The sequence below is a fragment of the Lynx rufus genome, unplaced genomic scaffold (genome assembly GCF_022079265.1).
Source record: "Lynx rufus isolate CCGP_SWC_20201006 ecotype Redwood Valley unplaced genomic scaffold, mLynRuf1.p SCAF_4, whole genome shotgun sequence".
Taxonomy (NCBI): Eukaryota; Metazoa; Chordata; class Mammalia; order Carnivora; family Felidae; genus Lynx; species Lynx rufus.
The window spans coordinates 77,357,937-77,381,188 of record NW_025814856.1 but is presented as its reverse complement, the minus strand read 5'-3'; the positions used below and the strand labels follow the sequence as shown (position 1 = coordinate 77,381,188).

The following is a 23,252-nucleotide window of genomic DNA, read 5'->3' as shown; positions in this document are numbered from 1 at the left end:
ATAGGACTTAGCCTGGGGTTCAAGTTGCTCTGCGATCTACCCCAAACCGCTCATTTGCTGAGTGTTTATTGAGCAACCATTCAACGCCAACCCCTGCATTAGGAATGCAAAGATGAATAGGACACAGTCCTGGCCACGGAGGAGATTAGAACCTTGCACTGGAGACCGAAATGTAAATAAGAAACTATATCGTCAGATTAGGTTTCAGCAGATATCTATGTAAACTTGTCTACATGCAATGTCTTTCAAACATTTCAGAAACACTCTCACAAATGCAGTAGACTCTAGATGCCCCTCGGGGATCCCCTTTACCTGGTTGGTGCACCACCACCCGCAGTTGCTGTGTGTGTGGCTTCTAGGAGCTCACGGTTGCCTCCTTCTCTAGAGAATTGCCCTCCCGTACCTCCTCCCCAACCCCTCCCCCCCCACCACCCCTGTCCCCGAGGGTAGCTCACAGCCAGTGGCTTCTTGATGAGAGCTATAAAAGGCTGACCCTGTCTTCCCAGCAGACGGGACAACCTTGCCTGCGGTTTATGCCTCTGAGCTCCTTCATGGATCAATCCAATGTTGGTTTCACCTGACACTACATCTTACTCCCTCCTCTTGTTTCTTTCACTCCCTTACAGAGCTTTCCTGAATAACACTTCCTTACTGGATCCCATGCACCTGAATCCAGTCTTGGGCTCTATTTCTAGGGCACTTGACCTGAGACAGTTGGTGCCAGCCAGTTTACCTAAAAGCAGACTCCCAGATGCAGTTTGGGAGGAGGAGCGTTTTCGGTTCAGCTGGCAATGGGCACCCCCGTGTGCAACATGTCCTGATGATCCCTGGGATGTGGCAGCAGAGCAATCGCTAAAGCTGTCAGCTGTGGAGAACTGGGACAGGATAAAGGCAGGAGGGGAGCCACCGACTGCAGCCATATTTCTGGCATTGAGAGATATGGGGGAACAGCAATTATAAGGACTGCGGAAATAGGTGGGAGTTGTTGAAGGCCACTGATGCTGTGACGAGGGAGGATGGGCTCAGGGCAATCACCAGTTTAAAGCTGAGTGTGAGAGTCAGAGGGCCTCCCTGGGGGGATTTAAAGAGCCTCATCTCCTTTAGGCAGATGGCAGGAAGAATTGACGACCAGGCACAGGACCTCATTGTTAAGACTTGCAGAACTTTGGAGAAGCCTGCATTCTCAGCCTAGGTAAGTCACCTATGCCTAAGTCAGGCCCTTCATGGGGAAGAAGAGGGACCTTAAGACATGGGTGATGCACGTGGGAACCTTGAACTCTGAGGCTCTCCTGAGCGCTCGTGGACCATAGGCGTAATCCACCCACTGTTACTGGAGTAGAGAACCTCCACTCCACCCCCCTGCTGCATTTGAGGGTGACGTGGAAACCTCAAATGATGCAGCTGTCTTGGAAGAAAACGTGTACCTTCCTGAGGATCTGCTTATCCTACCCCCCCTGACCACGTGCCTGATAATTAGAGTCAAGTTTCAGCATGACCTGACTGGGAAAGTGCTAGATCTCTGAGAGGGACTTGGCTAACCCGTACAGGTAGCAACTGAGAGAGAATGGGTCTGCGTCCTGAGGTTGTTAGAATAAGGAGGCAGAACATGAAACTGGATAGAGAGAGTTTGTCGATTTGGGATCACCAGTAATATGGGATTTAATAGCCTGGCAAGAGCTCTGGAGCCTTGGGAGATGGGTCCAATATATTGCTGGAGTAGCTCTTGGAAGCTTGGCAAAAGCTGTTGTCCCGAGGAGAGGGAGTGGAGGTTCCAGAACGGCCGTAGCAGACTGTGGAGGAAGGGATACAAGGCTCAGAGTAGCAGGCATTCTAGAATGGGTCTAAGATACAGGACCAGGAAACCCACCAGCTGATTATGTTCTTTGAAGGCCTGGAGGACACCTTATTTATTGGGACAAGCAGCAATGAACTGGTGAGAAGGGCAACAGCATCACTGAAAAGCTGAGTGTTGGGTGTTCTCTGTAGGCTGGTAGGATCTATCACTGGGAAACAGAGCTCCTTGGTATCAATGTGGAGGACAGGATCCCAGACTATCGAAGACTGGGTAGCACTTAACTCTCAAAAACAAGATGGGCATAATTATTATAGGGGGCAGCAAGGTTAGAAAAGGAGACAAGGGGTCCTGACCCATAGGAATCTTCAATGGAGATGACTAATAGAACATGGTATTCCCACGAGCAACACAGACGAGAAGCCAACAAAAGTATTGCTTAACATATATCATTAAAAGCGGTCAGATATGAATTAGCAAAAGGCTGAGGTCAGCTGCCCCAATGGAAAGACGTGATGTTCTGTCAAGTTCCTAGACCTGAGCCACTTCTTGGATCCAGAACCCAGTGACTGAATAAGAGACCAGATCCCCATGAAGAAAGATTCTTGAACACCATGGCAACACCATCCTTGTTAGAAGAAGGATATCTGAGGGTCAGGTAATATATGGAGTCCTGGCCTAAGTCCTTTTTAAAATGGGTTCACAGATTTACTGAACCGTCCCTTGATTATTTCCTCCAATTCCTGACTATGTAATTGGAATGGATCTGCTTAGCAGTGGGCATTGATTCTTTGACCTGGAAGGAAAGGTAAGAGTTCTTCTAGTAGGAAATGCCAAGTAAAAGCTTGTGAAACATCCATTCGCAACCACTTTCTCTCCACCAAGTCAAGATAGTAAATAAAAAACAGTACTACAAATCTGAGACGTTCTCCAAGCGCCACTCTCAGGATACGATGGTGGTTCCCATCATGTCCCCATCATACACTTAATACAGACTTAACCAGCTTGTAGTCCCATCTGTGGCTGTCGTGCCTGAGGGAGCATCTTTGCCAGAGCAGATTTCCACCACCCTCACCCAGGATATGGAGCTATGGAAATGCAAAATGTGTTCTCCAGAAACACAGAGAAGAAGGAGAAGCAGCAGGCTGTCTTCTCTCGGGTAATGTATATTCAGTCTTGCCCCAAGACTGTTCATTCTCCCACTCTCTGTAACAGGATAGCCCAAAGGGGTTTGAACCATCTAGATATGCCACAAAATGCACACTGATTTCCTATATTAAAGGATAGTGAAGTGGGTCCCTTGGTCCAAGCCGACGTCGTGTGGTCTCCCACGGTGTGAATCAGATACTCTATGGCCTCTGTCAGAAGACCACATCACCCGTCCTCAGCTCAAGGGACCCACTTCACAGCAAAAGAAGGATCGCAGTGGTCATGTGACTTTGCGATCCACTGCTCTACACAAACTGTGCCATCCAGAAGATGTTAACCTCAGATGGCAGTGGGATGGGACCCCAAAAAAATGCATCAGCTTCACTAGCTTGGGAATGACACCCTGTGAGATGGGACAGTATTCTTCAGGATGTCATTTACTCCTTAATGATGGCAATGACCTTTATGTGATGCTGTGCTCCCAATGGGTAGAAGACATGGGTTTGGAAATCTAGTAGGAGTGGCCAAGCTCACTGTCACAGGTGGTGACCAAGGGAATTTGGGCTTCTTGTGCTTGCAACTTTAGGCTCTGTGGGTCTAGATGTCTTGATTCTTGGGCAGAAACAAAGAATTCCACTAACCTTAAAGCTATGGCTGCTGCATGGCCACCAGGGCTTCTCATGCCTGTAGACCAGGAGGCCAGGGACGAAATTGACATAACCGGAAGGGCTGATCCTATTTAATCAGGACATGAGGAATATGCGTGGCACTGAGGTGGCCCACTAAGACACCTGTGGTGTTCCCCTGCATGTAGCCTGAGAAGACCATGGAAACCAGGGGCTCAGTCATGGAAGGATGAAGGTCTAGGTCATCCCAACCCACAGAAGTGCTAGTTGAGCATGAAGGGAATCTAGAATGGGTGGCAAGGAAGGAGGGAGACAGTGAGTATCGGTTACCACCTTTGGGACCGATTGTGGCAGCCAGAGGCTGCGTTTGTCTCACGAATCTCCTTTTGTAAATCTCCCCAGGAATTGTGGCCTGGGAGAATCCCAGAAAGCCTGTGCGTGCATGGAATGAACTTAATGTAAGGGGAAGATGGGCTGGGTCAGCTTCATGGGTGTGCAAACATGTGTACTTCCAGAGGGTCCCACACTCAGAAGGGACCCCATGTTTGGTTTAACGCTCTGCCATCACCATCTTGAGATAATGAATAATTTTATGTTTGAAATTGTTTTGTGAGTGAAGTCTCTTGGGACAATGGCGCGTGCACATGAGCAGAAGAGACATACCCCCTATGTGTGTGCTTCCTTGCCCCCATTTGCAAATAGTGCACATGATGCCGGTGAACACAGCATTCCAGTGGACCTACTATGCGCACGTGTTCAGTGAAACTAAGAGTGCATATAAGGTAAGTGGGTTATGTTGATGCCTGAGTAAGCAGGGTGCTGACAAGAAGCCAGGCTTTTTCTGTTCCAACCAGAACTTGCTTTGAAAGCAGAAAGAAGGCAAAGGCATTCTGAGAAAGACGTTATTCATGCTGCTTCCCTGTATTAGCCAGTTGCATACACCAAAGGATGACCAGAAGGAAAGAAAGATAGGGCGACTCCTGGTTGTCTTTCTTGCAGCCCTCCCTTACTGGTTAGTATGCTGAAGGTAGGGAGTGTTGGTAGGACACACACCGAGGAGTGAAACAGAAATAGTTGTGTTCGTTTTGCACATTCCATTGTTCTGGGAAGGCCAGAATACATATGCATTTATAACTACAAAACACAACCCGTGTAATTTCAGTGATTTGACATGAGCCAAACGCCCTTATGTTTGCAGTGAAAATTGCACGATATAAAGATGCATGGTACCATTCGTGCCAGTAATTTATATTTTTAATATTTCTTTACTTCAAACGACATTAGATGGCAAATAAAAGAACACCGGGAAGTCAAGAGACTATGGAAGAAAGTAGGATGCTATATGTTTCAGTGCCTTCAATGTTCTTTTTCCCTAAGTTTTGAACAAAGGGCCCGGCGTGTGGGGCTGAGCATGCAAAGAGCAGACGCCAGCCCTCGCTGTGAGTGCACTGCCGGGTCCCCTCGGCTGGGCCACACTCTCCAGCCACCAGCTGCTGTGACACAGCTCCCCTCTCTTGAGAACTGCCCTTGGATCGGAGTCACCTCAGCTGGGAGCTTGCTGGCATCTGCCCTGGGAGGCCACAACCATGACAGGCTGATGGACACAACAGGCCTGCCCTTGACCCTCAATGGGGGACAATTCTGTTGTGCCATTTATGCTTCCAACCTTTGCAGGGGATCAGGCCAAGGCTACATCTATCCCAGACTTCATCCTTGCCTCACTTTCCCCTCCGAGCCTCCTGCCCTCCCTCCCCTCCAGACTTCTCCTGATGAGTGTTCCTTCCCCTCCGTAAGGCACATGCACCCACGTCTCTGTTGCAATGTCTGTTTCCAGGGAACCCATACACATTTATACAAACCGAAACAAAGTTTTCACCAAGAAAATATGCCCTTGTTTTGTATTCCTCTGTTGTACTAAGCTGGGCCCAGCCAATTGATTTCATAACCTACTTACTAACAGGCAGGACCCGCAGTTTGTCAGATCTGTGTGACCCCAGAGATGGAAACAATGAACTATGTCCAGATGTTGGAGTAGGAAGATAAATCTGCATTGGGTTGTAAGGGATGAGTAGAAGTTTTACAAATCAAGAAATAATACAGAGGTGGTCACTTCAGACAAGAGTCAGGAGAGTAGTTTGTGGATATTTAGAGCTGTGTTTCTCAAAGAACAGTCATGGACCACCTATATCAGAATCACTTTGGGGTGCGTGGCAAACATGCAGATTTCTTGACCAGTCCCAGATTCTCTGATTTGGATCTTGAGGGTAAGAACCTGGAACCTGCTTCCTAAATGAGCCCCCTCGTCAGCGCTTCTGCACAGTAAAATTTGAGGTTCGCTTATCTGTTCTATAGAGAGCCAGGAGATGGGAGTAGTGACTCATTCCCCACTCTTCTCTTTCAGATGGACTCAGAATGAGAAGCCCAGAGAGTCAGAGAAGGCTTCATGGGCATGTGGTGTGGGCACAGGAACAGGTAGACGAAAGAGCAAGGCCGCCATGACTGGTGTGCATGGACCTGGGGACGAGGAACACCAGCCAGGAAGCCTTCTCTGATTCTCTCACCTAGAGGTAGTTCTCCTGAATCTGAAGTCCGTGTCATATTATGTGCACCTCTTCTATGATACTTACCCCACCCAGCCACCATTAGTGGCTTGTGTACACGGCTCATTTCCACGACAGTGATCTTAAGGGCAGACTTCATTCGTGCTGACATATTCTTGTTGCCATTGATTCAACCATTTCATTCACTCAAGGAGGTCTCTTATGTTTAAGGAACTGACTCAGGTGCTGGGTTTGTGAACGAGACAGCTAGTGTCTGATTTCATTGGCTTTCCAGCATGCCCCTTCATGCATACACATGTGGGAAACTCAGTGAAGATCCCAGGGTACTGAATGAAGGAAGGAATGGACCCAAGGCATCCCCAACTTTGACTAATATAGTTGGATGACTATTATCCAAACTAATATAGTTGGCTGGCTACAAGGTCCTCAGGTCTCCTCTGGCCTTCTGAAGCCATTGGAGCAGGGTCCCGTGGAGGTGGCATCATCCTGCACTCACACTAGCACTGGCCACCTTCCACTGTCTCAGATTCTAGACATGGCGATGCCATGCACCACCCCCAGGGATATCAGCATGTCTTATTCCTTCCAACTAGGGGGAGAGCCGTTCCTCAGCTCTCCTTATGTCCCTAAAATGACAAAAACTTGTGAATTTGCAATACCTGACTCTGACTCCAGAATCCAGCCTTCCGGAAACTTCTGTCTTGAAACAAAGAAAGCTACTGGGATTTGCCCAGAAGCTCTAATTACTTTGAGCTTGTGCCCTCCTTTCCTCTATCCCATCCTCGAGGACACTGGCAGCTTACAGAGACTGAGTACTCACATGGGCCCCACACGGTTCTGAGCACATTACCAGATTGTTTGTTTCAGGCAGGACAGACGACGGCCATGGAGAAGTGGTTTACCTCACTTTGCTCGTCAGCACGTACACTCTGCTTCTGATTTCTCTTCAGTATTATCGTGCCTTTGTCAACTATGAAATCACTCCCTTGTTGCTGGAAGTACACATCACACGTAGGCAAAGCTGTTGCTGCTATCTTAAAAAGAAAAGAAATTACAGCATCAGTAACCCACAGAAGTTCCAATTCTACCACAGTGCAAGCGTTTTGAGTTATCGGATAACTTAAAAGGTAATCACGATCTTCATTTCATAGCCTCAGGAAGGAGTCGTGAGGCACTTTATAATTCCTCTTTCTCCGTGACAATGAGAAAATTTTGGTAGTCCTATGACGTCTCGGGTTTTCTTTTTGAACGATGCTGTGCTGGTGACATTCGAACCTGGGAAAACATTTATGCTTATCTCCTAGTTTCGTGGTGTTAAAAAAAAAAAAAAGCGCAAATGCTATGTTTTAACGTGAGATCTCAAGAAGAAAGTTGTAGAAAATCAACAGCAGGCATGGTGTAGAGATGCAGTTTCAGTAGCTACTGTCACTCTGGACACTCTCGAGGCCAATTCCTGGCAGTTCTCACAGTTTGTGGGATTTGACCTTGCAGGATCCCGTGAGAGGTTATACCAGGAGAGCCACCTCCCAAACGAAGCCGAGGAATTGCATTCCTGCGGCTCCCATTTCCTTAAAATCCTGGTCTCACGGGCTTCCCTTTCATACTATCCCCCTCAGCGGGGACCCGGTCGGAATCGCCAATTGCTCATTTCCAGATTTTCGTGGTCCTCTGGACGTGGGTGTTTCCTTGGTTGATGTTTCGTTATTGGTTTTACAAACAAGAGTTTTTCATTTCACAGGTGCCCTACTTGTTCGTCAAGAGCATGTAGCCCTCTGGTCAGCGGAGGCCCGCTTCAGGAACTCGCTTATTTTAGTGATTCTCAGCCACACTCTCTGTCCAGCTGCCTGACCTCTGTGATGAGGAACCTCAGACAGGCCACGCTGGATTATGTCCATGCGTCCAACACAAAATTAGAAACCATTTTATTGATTTTATGCAGAAAGCCTATTATGGAATTAGCTTTATACTACACTGTATCAAATTCCACACTATGTTAAATCCAATCAATATTAAGTTTTGTGACCACAGGTAGTTTCTATAAGAAAACAAACCAGTGCTTCCCAAGTTGCCTATGAATCACTGGGGGATCCTGTTAACACGTAGACTCGATTCAGTAGGTCTGGGGCAGGACCTGAGACTCTATAAGTCCAGTGAACTCATAGGTGATGCAGCCTTGCTGGTCCATAGACCACATTTGAGTAGCAAGGATGTTGCCATAGACCGAATGTTTGTGTCCCTGCAAAATCCACATAGAGAAGGCTAATCCCCACAGTGGTGGTGATTAAATGTGGGGCCTTTCCGGGGTGATTGGGTCATGAGGGCACACCCCAGGAATGGGATCAGTGCCCTCATGAAAGAGCTCCTTTGCCCCCCTGCCGTGTGAGGACTCAGTGAGAAGACGGCCATCTACAAACTAGGAAGCAGGCTTTCTCCAGACATGGATCTGCTGGTGCCTTGATCTTGGACTTCCCGGCTTCTAGGACTGTGAGAAATAAATTTATGTTGTTTATAAGCCACCCAGTCCGTGGTGCTTTTGTTACAGCAGCCTGAAAAAATTAAGATACACACATGCCCACACACATCTTTTGAAGACCCGCCAAGAAAGTTAATCGTCCTTTTTCTTCATTCTCCGATTTGAGTATTCAAAGAGTTACTCCTAAGTCATGGTCTTGGGTTCACATCTTTTTTGTTCACATCATCTCCATACCTTCTCCTCTCTCTGCTACCTCTTAACTTTTTCCTTATTCCTTCCTGATGCCTGCCAGGACTACAACAGAAAGCTCTCCCTCCATCCCAGGCCTCCCTGCGACTAGACCGCACTTACAGGAACACTGAGTCTCTGGCTCAGAAAGCGTCAGCGAGTTCTCATTGCCCCAAAAGTAAAATATAGGCTCTTTAATAGGAGGATCTACTGTTCTTTTCCAATACTTCTTCCCTATATAAACTTCCTGTTCTACCTGTGAATATACCTACCCTGTCTCCCCTCTGAGCCATTATTTATAACTTTTCCTGGCTGGACTGTCTTCTCACCGAGGCCACCAACTGGAACGCTTATTGCTTTCAAGTCTCAGGCCACATTATTCTGTGCCTTAAGCCTGTTCATAAAGTATCACTTTTGGCTCTGAAATCTTAACACACGGCACATATGGACCCTTCTTGTCATATGTCTCTGCCCCCATCCTGAGGTATCTATGTAACTGTATTAGCTATAGCTAAAAATTCCTGGAGGGCAGAGACCGTGGCTAATTGCTTTCTATGCTGCCCTTAGCCTGGAGCTCAATGTTACGCATGTGGGTGGCACCTATTGATGGGTTGAGAGCAAGAGCTTTGGAACCAGATGTACCCAGGTTTCAATCCAGGGTCCACTGCCCACCAGCTGTGTGACTTTGGGCAAGTTAGGTAACTTCTCTAATGTCTCCCTAATCTGGAAATTAAAGGTGATAGGTTGTTCGGGAAGTCAAACGAGGTAACGTATATAAAGTGCAAAGGACAGAGCTCTAAGTGGAAGTTGTTTTTTTTTCTTCTTTTAAGTGACCTCTACTCCCAACGTGGGACTCGAACTCCTGACCCTGAGATCAAGAGTCTCATGCTCCACCGACTGAGCCTGTCAGGTGGCCCTGGAAGTTTTATTAATATCAAAAGCAAGAGCATAGTAAGCACACAATACATATTTGTTGAATGAATGCACAAAGAGGGTCTAGCTTAAACTCTTCCTACTACAATTAAGGATCATCTTTTTAGTGGAGAGGAAATTATTCGTGCTGTATTTTAAACACAACATCAGTCCCAGCTTGAATTGTCATAGATACTACTTTCCAATCCTCTGCACAATTTTCCTGGCCCTTTAAGCCCATTCTCTGTCCTTGATCTTTGTCTTTAAACCACAGAGAGAGGAGTAAGGCTTCACGTCGGACAACACTCATGGTTTGGAGCTGTATTAGCACATTAGCACATTCTCCTTAACTGCTTCTCAGCAGCTACAGCATGGCGCACAGGGAATATACGTTAAGCATCAGTCCGTCTACTCTAGATATTACAGCTGCTTTGTGTTTTCTTATCTAAAATAGTGGGAGCAATTATATTTGGAGTTGTATAGGAAAGACACTCCCGTGTGGCCCCTCTACTGTCACACTATTACTACGCTCACAACATTTCGGACACCAGTGTGTGGTTTATTCCCATGCTCGCCAAGTCTCAGACACCAGCTGAGTGTCCTGTAATTTAATTCAGTCCCGACACCATCTCCCTGGACTTTGTGTCAGATGCCACAGGTTAAGAGCTCAGTCCCACCAGACTGTCCCCGCAACCCCACCTTCAGATGCCAATGGAAAATCCAGGTTGTTACCAGTACTTCTGACCAACCAGCTATAAACTGGGATTCCCATGACCCCTTCCTTGGGCTCGATAATTTGCTAGAACAAAACTCAGGGAAACACTTATGTTTGGTGGTTTATTATATAATAAAGAATTCTATAAAGGATACAAACTGCCAGATGAAGAGTTATGACTGGGAGGGTTCTCGATCAGGAGCTTCTGGCCCCTGGAGTTGGGGTGCACCACCCTCCTTGCACATGGATGTGTTCACCAACCTGGAAGCTCTCTGAACCCTATATGTTGGAGATTTTTATGGAGGCTTTATCACATAGGCATGGTCATTCATTAACTCAGTCTCTAGTTCCCCTCCCCTTCACAGAGAATGGGGTGGGGAGGATGGAAAATTCTAAGCTTCTAATCAAAGCTTGGTCTTTCTGGTGACCAGGCCCCATCTAGAAGCCCATCAAGTCACCCAATTAGAACAAAAGACATCCTTATCCCCCAGAAAATTCCAAAGGATTTAGGAGCTCTTTACCAGGAACCAGGGGTAGGGACCAATATATATCTTCTATTATTTTACGATAGTTACAGCCTAAATATAAATACCAATATTATCTTACCAAAGTGTTTTCTTAAGTCACCATCATAAAGGTGCAAAATTAAAAATCATGAAGAAGAATGCAGACATAGAATAGTTTCATTTTGATCCCACCCACCATGGTTGTAAGTTTAAGTAGGGACAGTGAAAGCCTCCCGCCCCTCCCCCGATTCCAGTCAGCAGAAGAGAACATTCCAAGCCTCCTAAGGGGCATTTTCATCCCTCCCATCAATGGTGTCCAGATAAAGAAAAGATCTCAGGAAACGACTTAGTTGCTGGAACCTGGACGAGTTCCCATTTTCTATCCAAACCCTGTCTTCAGAACCGACTTTTACACGCCTTCTCTCCTTGAAGACTTTCACCACACATCCCCTTATCCCCTGCCACATTCCTGCCTGTGGCTGGGGTCACATGCTTGAGACTGTCACAGGAGTCTAACTTCTCTAATTGTTCCACACGTGTGTGTCTGCTCCTCTAACAAGCCTTTTAAGAAATACATTTTTAGGGAAAATATCCCACAGGACCCTGACTTGGAGGGAATGAAGTAGGGCACCGAGTGACAATTGCCCTCACCCACACCAGTGAACATCAGTAAGAATGACTAGTCTATGATCAGCTTCAGGAGGACATCGTATACTTCCGTTTTGAACCTTATTCACTCATTGTTAGCAGAGGTCTGTGAGGTTCCCGCTGTGGCTCAGACACTGTGGCGGATGCTAGGGCAACAGTGGTGAACGGCATACACATCTATCCATCCATCTCGTGGTTTATAGTGTCGTGGGGAAAGCAGAGAAGTAGATACTCAATGAACACATGTTAGCAGACAGCCACATCGAAAGAGCAAAAGTCAGGTCCCTCTGACCACAGCCTCAACCAATTCCCACTTACGTGCCAGGCTCTGCAATAGACTTGTAATACAAAGATCATGTAAAATGCAGGCTCTGGCCTCCAGAGTTTCTATAACCTTCAGTTCCATGCTAAATAAACTCTGTTCTGATTGGCACAGGTGGCCAAACCATTCTTTTCCAGGTACCTTACCCATGATCTCAAGGGTGTGCTATATGTATTTACCGCCACCCCATCAAATCAAGTCTGGAAGGAGACTAAATGAAATACGAACCAAAGGTGCAAGTCCTTGGAGAGGGGTGGCTTCCTCTGCCTCGTAGAGATAGAAATTCAAAGGAGCAAAGAAGTAGCCGGGGGCTGATTCAGTGCAGCTGCGGCCAGTGATGTGCGGGCGGCATTCACACTGGCCATCCTTGGGGGAGCACCTGGGGAGAAACAAACCCATCATGCACAGATGGAGAGGGGGGAGGGATAAAACAGAGGCACGGAGGTGCTGAACTAAATGCCTTCTGAGTTTGGACCCGCTCCTTGAATCGATCAATCAATGGTCTTGAGGAGGATGTTAGGAGGCCATGGGCTCTACGTGTCTGGTCTTGAAAAGCAAATCCAGATCCATGGAACCCAAGTAGCCACCTCTTTCCTCTGATTCTGTTCTAAACACTGCAAAAAGGAGTATAGGACCTCTCCTTATAGGGTGGCAAAAAGTTGATATTTTAGGCAGGTCAAGTCACACATGGCATCTGTCCCACCACCTGTGGGTTACCCAAGCAGTAGGACTGTTGATCTCTTCCTTGGAAATATTTTGAGCAAAATAAATCATTTGGGCTGTAGTTAATGTCTCAAGATCATTGCTTTTCAACACCCTTTGCTCGTCATGGAATAAAGTCCATCACCGATGACTAGAAGTCGGTCAGAATAAAATGTGGAAACGTGAGTGGAGACTATAGCCACAGGACTGCGTCATTCATTTAGTGACTTACACGTTGGAATAAGCACCTCCAATGTCACAGTCACAGGGAGAACATCCATGGAGCTGATTTTCCAGTCCCCAGTATCCAACCTATAAAGAGAAAATGCTCAGCTGAATCCAGCTCTGAAGATACATGCTGCTCTGAAGGGTAAATATTAAAATCAGTACAGTTCAGTCGACACACGTCAAATAGCCACACAGCCTGGGCAATCACACGGTCACCTTTCCTGCCTGTGTACTTGGTAATGACCTTGGAGGACACATCTCTCCTATTCCTGGGACTTGGAATGAAGGGGACAGACAGGTTGCCTGAATACTATTCCAAGCAAAAATGCAGTGGGGGCACCTGGGTGGTTAAGTAGGTTGAGCGTCTGACTCTTGATCTTGGCTCAGGTTATGATCCCAGGGTTATGGAATCGAGCCCTGTGTCAGGCTGTGCCCTGAGTGTGGAGGCTGCTTAAGATTCTCTCTCTCTCCTTCTGCCCCTCTCCCCTGCTTGCTCTCTCTTTAAAAAAAAAAAATGCAGGGGCGCCTGGATGGATCCAGTTGGTTAAGTGTCCGACTCTTGATTTCAGTTCAGGTCATGATCTCACAGTTCGGGAGTTCAAGGGCCGCACTGGGCTCTGTGCTGACAGTGCAGTCTGCTTGGGATTCTTTCCCTCTCTCTGCCCCTTCCCAGCACTCGTTCACTCACACTCTCTCTCAAAATAAATTTTTAAAAAATACGGTGAAAACTACACAGTTCCTCTGACCACACCAATTTAGCCTCACGGTGAGTTATTTAAGGCCAGTCTGGGGAGAAGGTCTTCAACTAGCCTATTTGCAACTGCTTTTGTAAACCCAGTAGATTCTCTCACCACAAAAATCCCAAGGGGTTTTTACTTCCGCAGTCTTAAAATGTTTGGGGGTAAAAAAAAAAAATTCAAGTTGATTTTGAGATCTTATTTGCATATCACGGTTTAGCAGGCTCTCATGTTTGTAAGTAAGCTGTTTTGTCATAACAAACTCTGCAGGAGAGAGTCCGTTTTATTCAAGACTTTTCTTCATTGCAACATCTTGACCTTTATTCGATATAAGCAGCTGGGGAGATACAAACAACTATTTCTTAAATCTGATAACATTTACTATAAAATGCTCCAAAAACGACTTCCCTTTCAAACCTCAATTTAACATGCTCAGACAAAATCAAGGTCTTAATAGGCACGGCATTCTCATTTGAAACGGGTTTGTTATGTCTCCATTTTTGTTGTTGTTGTTGTTATCTTGATAGAACTTTCCGCCTGATTTTACTCAGAAAGATTGATTTTAAACATTAAAGCCTGACAGAATTTGTTACAAAACACAGCAAAAGACTTTTGGTATCTTTCCCGAAACCCAACTTCAGTCTGGGCAGAAACAATGTGCAACGACGGGCTTCGCCAAGGATGTGGTTGTGAAAACTCCCTCTAGGCCAGGGGTGCTGGCACATGGGGCTCAGAGCAGGTCTGGGGCACCGCCGGATGGAGGACCAGGTGGGGCACCTGGTGGACACGTGGGTGCAGCCACAATGGGCAACCCTCTTCCGCCCCGCCCCTCCCCCCACCCCCACCCCCACTGTGGCCCCTGCTCAGTGATTTTCCTCCTGCAAACACAATCCAGCGACCTATATATACAGTGGCTGTCAAACTGCGAACCAACAAAGTCAGCCTGAGTCTAAGGTCTCTCTGGAATCATCTGATGAGGCATCTTTGTCAATCCTGCCAACCAGCCCGGCATCCTTCATGTTGCCCACACGCAGCCGTGGAGCTGGCGTGGCTCACCTTCCTCCGAAACATGTCCAGGTTACCTGCCCCGTCTCCCAGAGTTCCCTCTTCAAGGGTACCTTCTTGCCTTCTTTCCCCATCCTCCTGTGCCCCGGCCTCATATGTTTCCAGTAAAATGACTTAAAACGTTAGCACAGAACGATGTTGTAATAGGCATATGTTTCTTATTTAGCAGCTACATTTCTTCAGACACATCAAGGTCACTGTTCTTTTACTAGGTTGAGTTTGGGGTTTTTTCTTTCTACAATGTCATGGTGGGCTGCCAGGATTGGAGAACAAAGGGAAAAGTTGGATTTGAACTCCCTAACTGCATGACACATTTCTTATGGCGTAAAAAAGGTTTTAGTTTACTAATTTTAGACATACATGCTCACGTGTTTGGTGGAGTCTAGAACAATCCAGGAGTTTATTTCCCACAGGAATCTACAGTCCATTTAAACCTGTGGGTTTTTTTTTTTTTTTTTTTTAAATGAGCTCGTCCAAAATATTTCTAGGCAAAGGGTGGTAGGGATGATAAAGAGACTATACGCAAGAGACAGAAGAAAAGGCTCCACAGTCTGGTGGGCTGAAAAAAGGGAGCAGATAAATTGTCATATTCTACTGCTTGGTACGTTGTGGAGAACAGTGGATAAAACTTCTGACATCGGTGCCCGGGTCCGTTCGGCTCAATCTGGGAAAAGTCGGTGTGGTGGTAAATGTTTAACAACCAGCTAGCTCTCTGTAGAAGGGTTAGTGTTTGCTGATTTCTGTCGTGTAAATACTTTTACCGGGGAGGACCGAAATACATCAGCACAAGGAAAGCAATTAACGAGACCAAGTGTCCTCCGGGCAATGGCGGCAGAAATCTACACGACCACATGAAAGGGAAATCCTACACAAATACATACAGTGCACTCTTCACAGTGTGGTCCGGTGGCAAATGACTGGCATGCGCATTGGCCAGTCTCCACATCACAGGCCGAGAGAGGCAGACTCCCGAGGGGGTTACAGTTGCAGGCTGCAAGCAGAGCGAACACAATTATTCTATTTCCCCACCCTTGTCCTTAATAGCTCACGCTGAGCAAAACGCGTGGCCACAAGAACACCCAACATCCAGCCCTGCCAAGTCTATCGTCTGCCTGGTCGCACGGTTCTTGTATGGCATACAACTGTGTGTGGGAAATCCAGTGCCAGACATTTCCAGAGCCCTCATGCGGTGCTACTGGATGGTAATTAGAGAGTAGAAGTAGAAGAAGTCATGTAGGCTGGAACATCCGGCACCGTTATCCCGAGTTATCCTGAGTCCTGAGTCCTGTGAAGAAATTATGCTCCAGAGCAACATACACATTTCCCCTGTGGGACAAACCAGTGTTCATGGAAACAACCCAAATGTCTGTCAGCTGATGAATGGACACATTCGATGTGGAGTAGCCACACAATGGAATATTATTCACCCATAAAAAAAGGAATAAAATACTGACACATACTGCAACATGGATGAACCTTGAAAACCTCATGCTAGCAAATGAAGCCAGTCACAAAAGACCACATAGTGGATGATCTCATTTGTGCCAAATATCCACAAGGGGTACCCCACAAGGGGTAAATCTAGAGAGACAGAAAGTAGGTTAGTGCTTGCCTAAGAGGGGTTAGGGAGGTGGGAGCTAAAGGCCAGGGGGTGCTTTTTTTTTCTCATGGTAACATGAGAATACATTTAACATAACACTGACTGTTTCAAATACAGCCCCACAGTTGTGCAACCAATCTCTAGGACTCTTCATCTTGCAAAACTGAAACTCTGTGCCCATTAAACACCATCTCTTCCAACTCCTTCCTCCCCCAAGCCCTCAGCAACCACCGCTTTCTGTTTCCATGGGTTTAACTACTCTGGGTACGTCATGGAAGTGGACTCACACGGTCCCTTTGTGTTTAGTTTATTTCACCGAGCATAACCTCCTCAAAGCTCCTCCGTGCTGTTGCCTGAATCAGAACTTCTTTCCTTTTTTTAAGGCTAAATAATATTCTGTCGTATGTATGTAACACATTTTGTTTGCCCATTCATCCATGGATGGACATGTGGGTCGCTTCCACTTGGGGGCTATTGTGAATGATGTTGCTATGAACATGGGTGTACAAATCACTCTTCAAGCCCCTGTTTCCAATCTTTTGGGTATATAGCCAGAAGTAGGGTACAGGGTTTCTTTTGGGGGTAATGAAAATGTCCTCAAATTGATTGTAATGATGGTTACACAACTCTGAATATGCTAGAAGTCACGGACTTGTACTTCAAAGGGTGAATTGTATGGCATGTGAATTATACCTTACTAAAGCTATTAGAAAAGAAAAGAAAACAGAAAACGATATTTGGCCTATTCTAGGAGGACATCAGGTCAGGGCTGACCCAGGGGAAACACTTGGAGTACTGAGAGGTGTGATGAGAATTGGTCTGACTATATGATCCATTGTTCTGGGATTTAATGTTGCCATTAAATTCCAGGAGAAGGAAGGATTCAGCATACTGCTCTCTAAACATGCAAACAATCCACAGTTCCTTATATGGGCAAGAACACAGAGCATGACAGAGGGAAATTATTTACCCGGATTCCCTGAGGAATCTGCAGTTCTATAAGACCCCAGGCAGCTAAGAGTTTCTATGATCCTAGAGGCAAAGGTCTCCCATTTGGCCCCAGAAAACTCTGAATTTGTTTCCTCACAACCCCTCCCTTGGGTCTTTAATTTTGTTCTTCTCTTTGTCAGAGAACATAGGACCAATTTAAGAGAGGTGTGAGAACAAAGGAGAAAAGTAATTGAAAAAAAAAAAAGAAAAGAAATCACCCCTTGAAATCTACTTAAGAAGTCATCAATCTATGCATAAATGCATAATGTAACTTCACGAATTTGTATAAGGGAGTCCAAGTAGAGACCATTTTTAGAAAGGTTTTGCAACACGGCATTAAATTTCTTGGCATTTTCCCATGTTTGCTGCAGCGGGGAAATGTGAGCGCCCCCTGCTGGTTCCTTATGATAAACTCAGCTAATCGCCAAGAAAAAAAATTTCCACTAATTTAACTAAAATCTGCGGGAGGTCTTGAATCACCTTTAAAAACCCAGAGGCCGGCAATACTCTTGGGTATTTACAATGACCGAAATTGAGGGCCCCAAGCTTTAAAATGTATTCGGGCTGGCCGTCCGGCCGCTGCCAACTTACGCTGACAGCCCAGGGGGTCAGCGGCACTCAGTCCGTGGTGGTTGGGCTTGCACTGGTCACACTTGGCTCCTTCCACGTTCTCCTTGCACAAGCACTGGCCGGCCACAGACCCCAAAGCAGGATCAGAGTGGCTCACACAAATGCCACCCGATAAGGTCCCGTCCGGGTCACATTCACAAGCTGGGGACACAGACATGCATTATCTTAGTTAATTGCAAATTGTGGGAAACCTGAGATATAAACATAGCCATTAACTCATGCTATAGTACTTTATTTTGTTTAAATAATTAAATATGTTTAAACAACTAGACCAGTGGGCGAGGACTGTTTAGAAATGTCTCCCAGATCTCTGGCCTTGGAAAATGTTGCACAATTCCATCTGTATCTATCTATCTATCTATCTATCTATCTATCTATCTATCTATGGAGAGGGGAGGAAGGGGGAGAGAGAGAGAGAGAGAGAGAGAGAGAGAGAGAGAGAGACTTTTAAGTGATTCTAAAGTAAGAGGATCAGAGGAAGACTGCTATTAGGAAAACTGCATGTGAAGAATAGATTAATTTGGGGGGTGATGAAAATGTTTTAGAGCTAGGTAGAGGTGCTGATCGCACAGCTTTGTGGTAGGAAACTGTTCATCGCAAAATGGTCAGTTTTATGTTATGTCCATTTTACTTCAATAAAAGATTAAAGAAAGAAAATAAGACTCCAAAGGTGAGAATAATGTCTAGAGGCAAGTAGGAGTGGGGTGCTGTAATGAAATATACAAATACAGATGTGAGAGAAAAAAAAACACATAAAATGTCTATCAAAACTCCGAAATGTGGTTAAGAAAGTATGTCTGCCCTTCCCGCCTCACAGAAAAATAAGGATAAGTGTGATCACTCTTTAATTCTTCATGGAAGGAGCACGTATAAGAAAGAAAGGGGAAGAAGAGCAAGGAAGGCTTATACCACTGTTTTCTTTGGAAATCTGCTGGCGGGGCAAAAGCTTGGATGAAGAGATTCTGCAAAATGAGATAAACGATCACCTGTAGCCAAGGAGCAGCAGAAGCACCGGCCACCCTTTTTCTTTTCAGCAGAAACTGGAATAACTCAAGAAAGGAGTCGAATATGAAAAGGGATGCTGATGGTGTGAATCATTCCAGAGGGGAGAAGTTACCAAAGGCAGAGCTTGATGTGATACAAGGAAGAACTCTCTGATAGTTCGGGGTGCCCAGTAGAGCAGCAGCCCCTCAGTGTTGAGGGGTGGTACCCGGGAGAGGCTGGGACAGTACTATTAACTACTGTGGCTCTGGTAGAGAGGACAGGTCTGTTGGTGGACATCAGATGACCACTTGGTGCTGTGTTTCCAAGGGACGCCACTTTTAAGGAACGCAATAAAGATTACAAAATGACTATCCTCGGGCGCTTGGGTGGCTCAGTTGGTTAAGCGTCTGACCCTTGATTTTGGCTCAGGTCATGATCACACGGTTTGTGAGTTCCAGCCCCACATCGGGCTCTGCGCTCTCAGCTTGGGATTCTTTCTCTCCCTCTCTCTCTCCCTCCCTTTGCCCCTCCCCTGCTCATGCTCCCTCTCTCTCTCAAAAAAGAATATCCTGATTCTAAGAAATAGTTATGTTCGCATTTATACATGTTTACTTTGGATTCATTAAAACAAACTCCTCATATCTAAAGCCATGTTATGTAGGTTTATATAACAACCATTCAGGTTAGAGAGTTTGATGGAAAAAACCTACTCCCACCAGTAGTTTGGTGGTATTGAAGCAAATGCTTGGTTTTCTGACAGAATCTTTCGATTTTCAATTGTTATTGGATTGTGACTGGTGATGAAATCTTATTATGGAAAAACAGCATTCGGTCCTGCTTAGTTTGGAAAAACCAGAATTTTCTTCTAATTAAATACAGTTGCTTCTAGAAAGGAAGGGATAAGCTGGAGTCATTTTAGAAGTAGCCAAAAGGAAAAATGTCAGCTTTATCTGAAAGACACTCCAAAGGGTCAGCCCTGAGTTCCAGAGTATAATTTAATTATGCACTGAAGTAGCCTTTGGGGAAGGGATGTGGGTGAATGGGTAGTAATTTTACTTTGAAATAACCCTAAGTCATGGCCTTAGAAGTCCAATAAAACTTCTTGGCATCACACAACTTAACTCCAGCAAACTCTTATTATCGGCAGTTGAATCTACCAAATCTTTTTTGTTGTTGTTGTTTTCCCCTGTATCACATTTGGCTGTGTTTTAATCACAGCAGACTTAAGATTTAGTCAACCCCTATGCCTGGAATCTGATCATGTAAATATTTAGGCGCAAACGAGAACAATTTAGAGAAAATTTATAGGAGACTGCTAGTCAGTCTTAATAAATGCCATTTGTATACACAGACTTCCACACACACAAACATGTGTTTAGGGAAACTGGGGAGTCTCTTGAAGATTGTTTTTACAGGCTCATTTGCCTTTACTTAAAAAAAAAAAACCTCCTTGTATATATAGAATAGCCTCTTAATTTTACATCTGGGTACCAGTTTTCTTGACTCAGTTTCCTTTAGAAGTGCCATCAAGTGGCTTTTTTTTTTTAAGTTTATTCATTTATTTTGAGAGAGCGAGCGAGCAGGAGGGGCAGAGAGAGAGAGGGAGAGAGAGAATCCCAAGCAGGCTCTGCACGGCCAGCACAGAGCCCGATGTGGGGCTCAAACCCACAAACCACGAGATCTTGACTCGAGTTGAAACCAAGAGTCAGACACTTAACCAACTGAGCCACCCAGGCACCCGGATACTAAGTGGTTCTTAAGGAACAAGACGTTGGTTAATGTGAATATCTGACTTGGTTACTTGCAGTCTCTTTCCAAATTCCTAGGTTAGATAACCTTCGGAACATTATATTTTCCCCTGATTCCACCTAAGAGAGCAATTCCTTTTTCTTTTATAAATGCATGGCGTTTAAAACATTAATAAAAGGTATGTGTGTGGGGGGCGGAAAATAGATTCTGGTGACAAAGTAGGACACTTAGGACACTGATTTAAAGAAATTGTTTTTTTCTGAGCATTCAGTTCTTTGTCTCAATTTTAAACAGATCACATAAGGTAAACTTTTATGTTGTCAGGCGCCCACTCCGCAATCTGAACAAAAACTTCATTTATGCCTTTTCTACGCTGTGAGGATTTAAAGTTTGAAATCTAGGATGTTGTATACATTCTGGTGGCTACTGAATTACTTCTGTATAGGACTTCATTTTATGTATGATGATCGCATAAAGTTGGAAGTTGTAGTTTTATAGCAAACCCCTCCCCCCCCCCCCATATAATAATAGACTGGTGACAGACAGTAAGAAGCAGGATTTCTGGGTATGGGGAGAGGCAACATTCCATGGGTCTTGGGTACCCGCGCAATTTTTACTCAGTGTCCCGGCAATGCAAGATGGCTCTTCACCCAGCCCTTTCCCAACGTTGCGTTGTCAGCAAGCTACTTTCAGGGATGAGGTCACGTCTTCCCCTGGACAAAGAACAAGCACGCTTCTCCTTGCTGTAAAAGCAATGAATGCTCTAAGCGCTGTGTCCCTGGGCTGTGACATAGACTCATTTGTATGTGGGATCCACCTGGCATCCTTTGAGTTGCCCCATGGGACTCAGGGCTTGGGGACATGGGAACACACACCAATATAAACATCTTGTTACTTCCTGTGCCATGAGTACTAAAGTCCTTTGTCTCTAACCGGGGATTTTCGTGTCTTCTGCCAGCATCCACGAAACAATAACAAGCTACTTGTCTGTCTGCAAGTAGAGTGAGATCTTACATCCAGTAGTTACCCACGCTCAGTACTTGAAATCAAGTTTATCTATGAGATAATCCACAGCAGTGCCGGGACCAGAGTTGAGACCAGCAAGATGCCTAGGGCCAAAATTTAAGGAGGTGCTCACTGTCTGGTTAATGCAAATGGTAGGTGATAACCTTGCACTTACATCACTCTGAGAGAGTGTGCTACCTGAAATGTTGGGATCTGGGTCATTCCCTTGCCTCACTCTGGTCTCATTCCTCCAGGGAAATTCAATTTTAAATAATGATGAGACAGGTTTTCATCAGCAAAAATCGAAGTGTGAAAAAACCAAGTGCTGGCCAGGGTATAGAGCAATGAGAGTACTCAACCACTGTTGGTGTGGGTGCTAACTGGTACCCCCACTTAGGGAACAATGTGGTACCATCTAATCAACTGGAAGAAGTTCATACCCCATGATCCATTAGTCCCACTTCTTGGTAGGACTCTTAGGGAGAGGTTTTGTGCACTTGCACAAGGCCACATATACAAGAATGCTTTTGGGGGATCAAAAGAAAAATGGCCAAATAAATTCTGTCATATGTATAGGAAGAAAGAGTTCTATATAGACATTACACATAGATCTTAAAATTGGAGAATTAGAGCTACCTGATATGGACAAATCTCAAAAACGTAATGTTGGGTGAAATAATCAAGGATACATACAGCGTAGTATCATCTATGTAAAGCTTGAAAACATGCCAACATACGTTGTTTGCAGACAAGAACATGTAAAAGTGTAAAAGCCAGCACTGTACTGGTAATTGCCAGTTATATGAGGGTTTATCCCCAGAAAGGAAGGTAACAGTGGGGTACCTGAGTCACCTGTATCGCCGTCATGTGTTATTAAGGTCCTGAAGTTGCCCTGGGGTAAGACATTACATTTTGACAAAATTGCTGGTGGGCATATTATTACAGTATTCTCTCTTATTTTTATATGCACAAAACATTCCATTTTCAACGGCTGAGATTAAAGACAAGATGAAAGATTTTTAAAGATTAAAACAAAGATGGTAATCGTTAGCTTATGTGCCTTCTCAGCAAAGATGAATTGTCTACAGCCGGTCAAATGTAGCCCATTTCACTACAGACCTTCTCCTTAAGGCGAGGCTCTGATAAACCCATCGGAAGCTGATAATCTCCTAAGTTGAAAATATACTTAATACATCTAACCTACCGAACATCACAGCTCAGCCTCGGCTACCTTAATCACGCCGACAACACTTATTCTGGCTGACAGTTGGGCAAAATCTTCCTACACACAGCCTGTCTTACAATAAAGTGTTGAATGTCTCCTGTAATTTCCTGAATACTGCACTGACAGTGGAAACTGGTTGTATGGGCCCAGAATGGTTGGTTTTTTTAAGTGATTTTTTTCCCCAAATGTTTATTTTTGAGAGAGAGAGAGACAGAGTATGAGCGGGGGAGGGGCAGAGAGAGAGGGAGACACAGACTTTGAAGCACGTTCCAGGCCCTGAGCTGTCAGCACAGAGCCGGATGCGGGGCTCGAAGCCACGATCCCTCCGAGATCACGACCTGAGCAGAAGTTGGAAGCTTAACCAACTGAGCCACCCGGGCGCCCCCAGAATGGTTGCAAGCGTAT

General features: G+C 45.5%; 1 protein-coding gene across 1 annotated transcript in view; it reads right to left on the bottom strand.

Annotated features, from left to right (window-relative positions):
* Positions 1 to 23,252, bottom strand: part of LAMB4 (laminin subunit beta 4) — a 98,802-nt gene that overhangs the window by 58,296 nt on the left and 17,254 nt on the right. Inside the window, exons 10-13 of the mRNA XM_047097118.1 lie at positions 17,846 to 18,025; positions 15,546 to 15,655; positions 12,867 to 12,946; positions 12,161 to 12,311 (exon numbers count right to left, since the gene is read on the bottom strand). Coding sequence (XP_046953074.1) covers positions 12,161 to 12,311; positions 12,867 to 12,946; positions 15,546 to 15,655; positions 17,846 to 18,025 — 521 coding nt within the window. The remainder of the gene's footprint in view (positions 1 to 12,160; positions 12,312 to 12,866; positions 12,947 to 15,545; positions 15,656 to 17,845; positions 18,026 to 23,252) is intronic.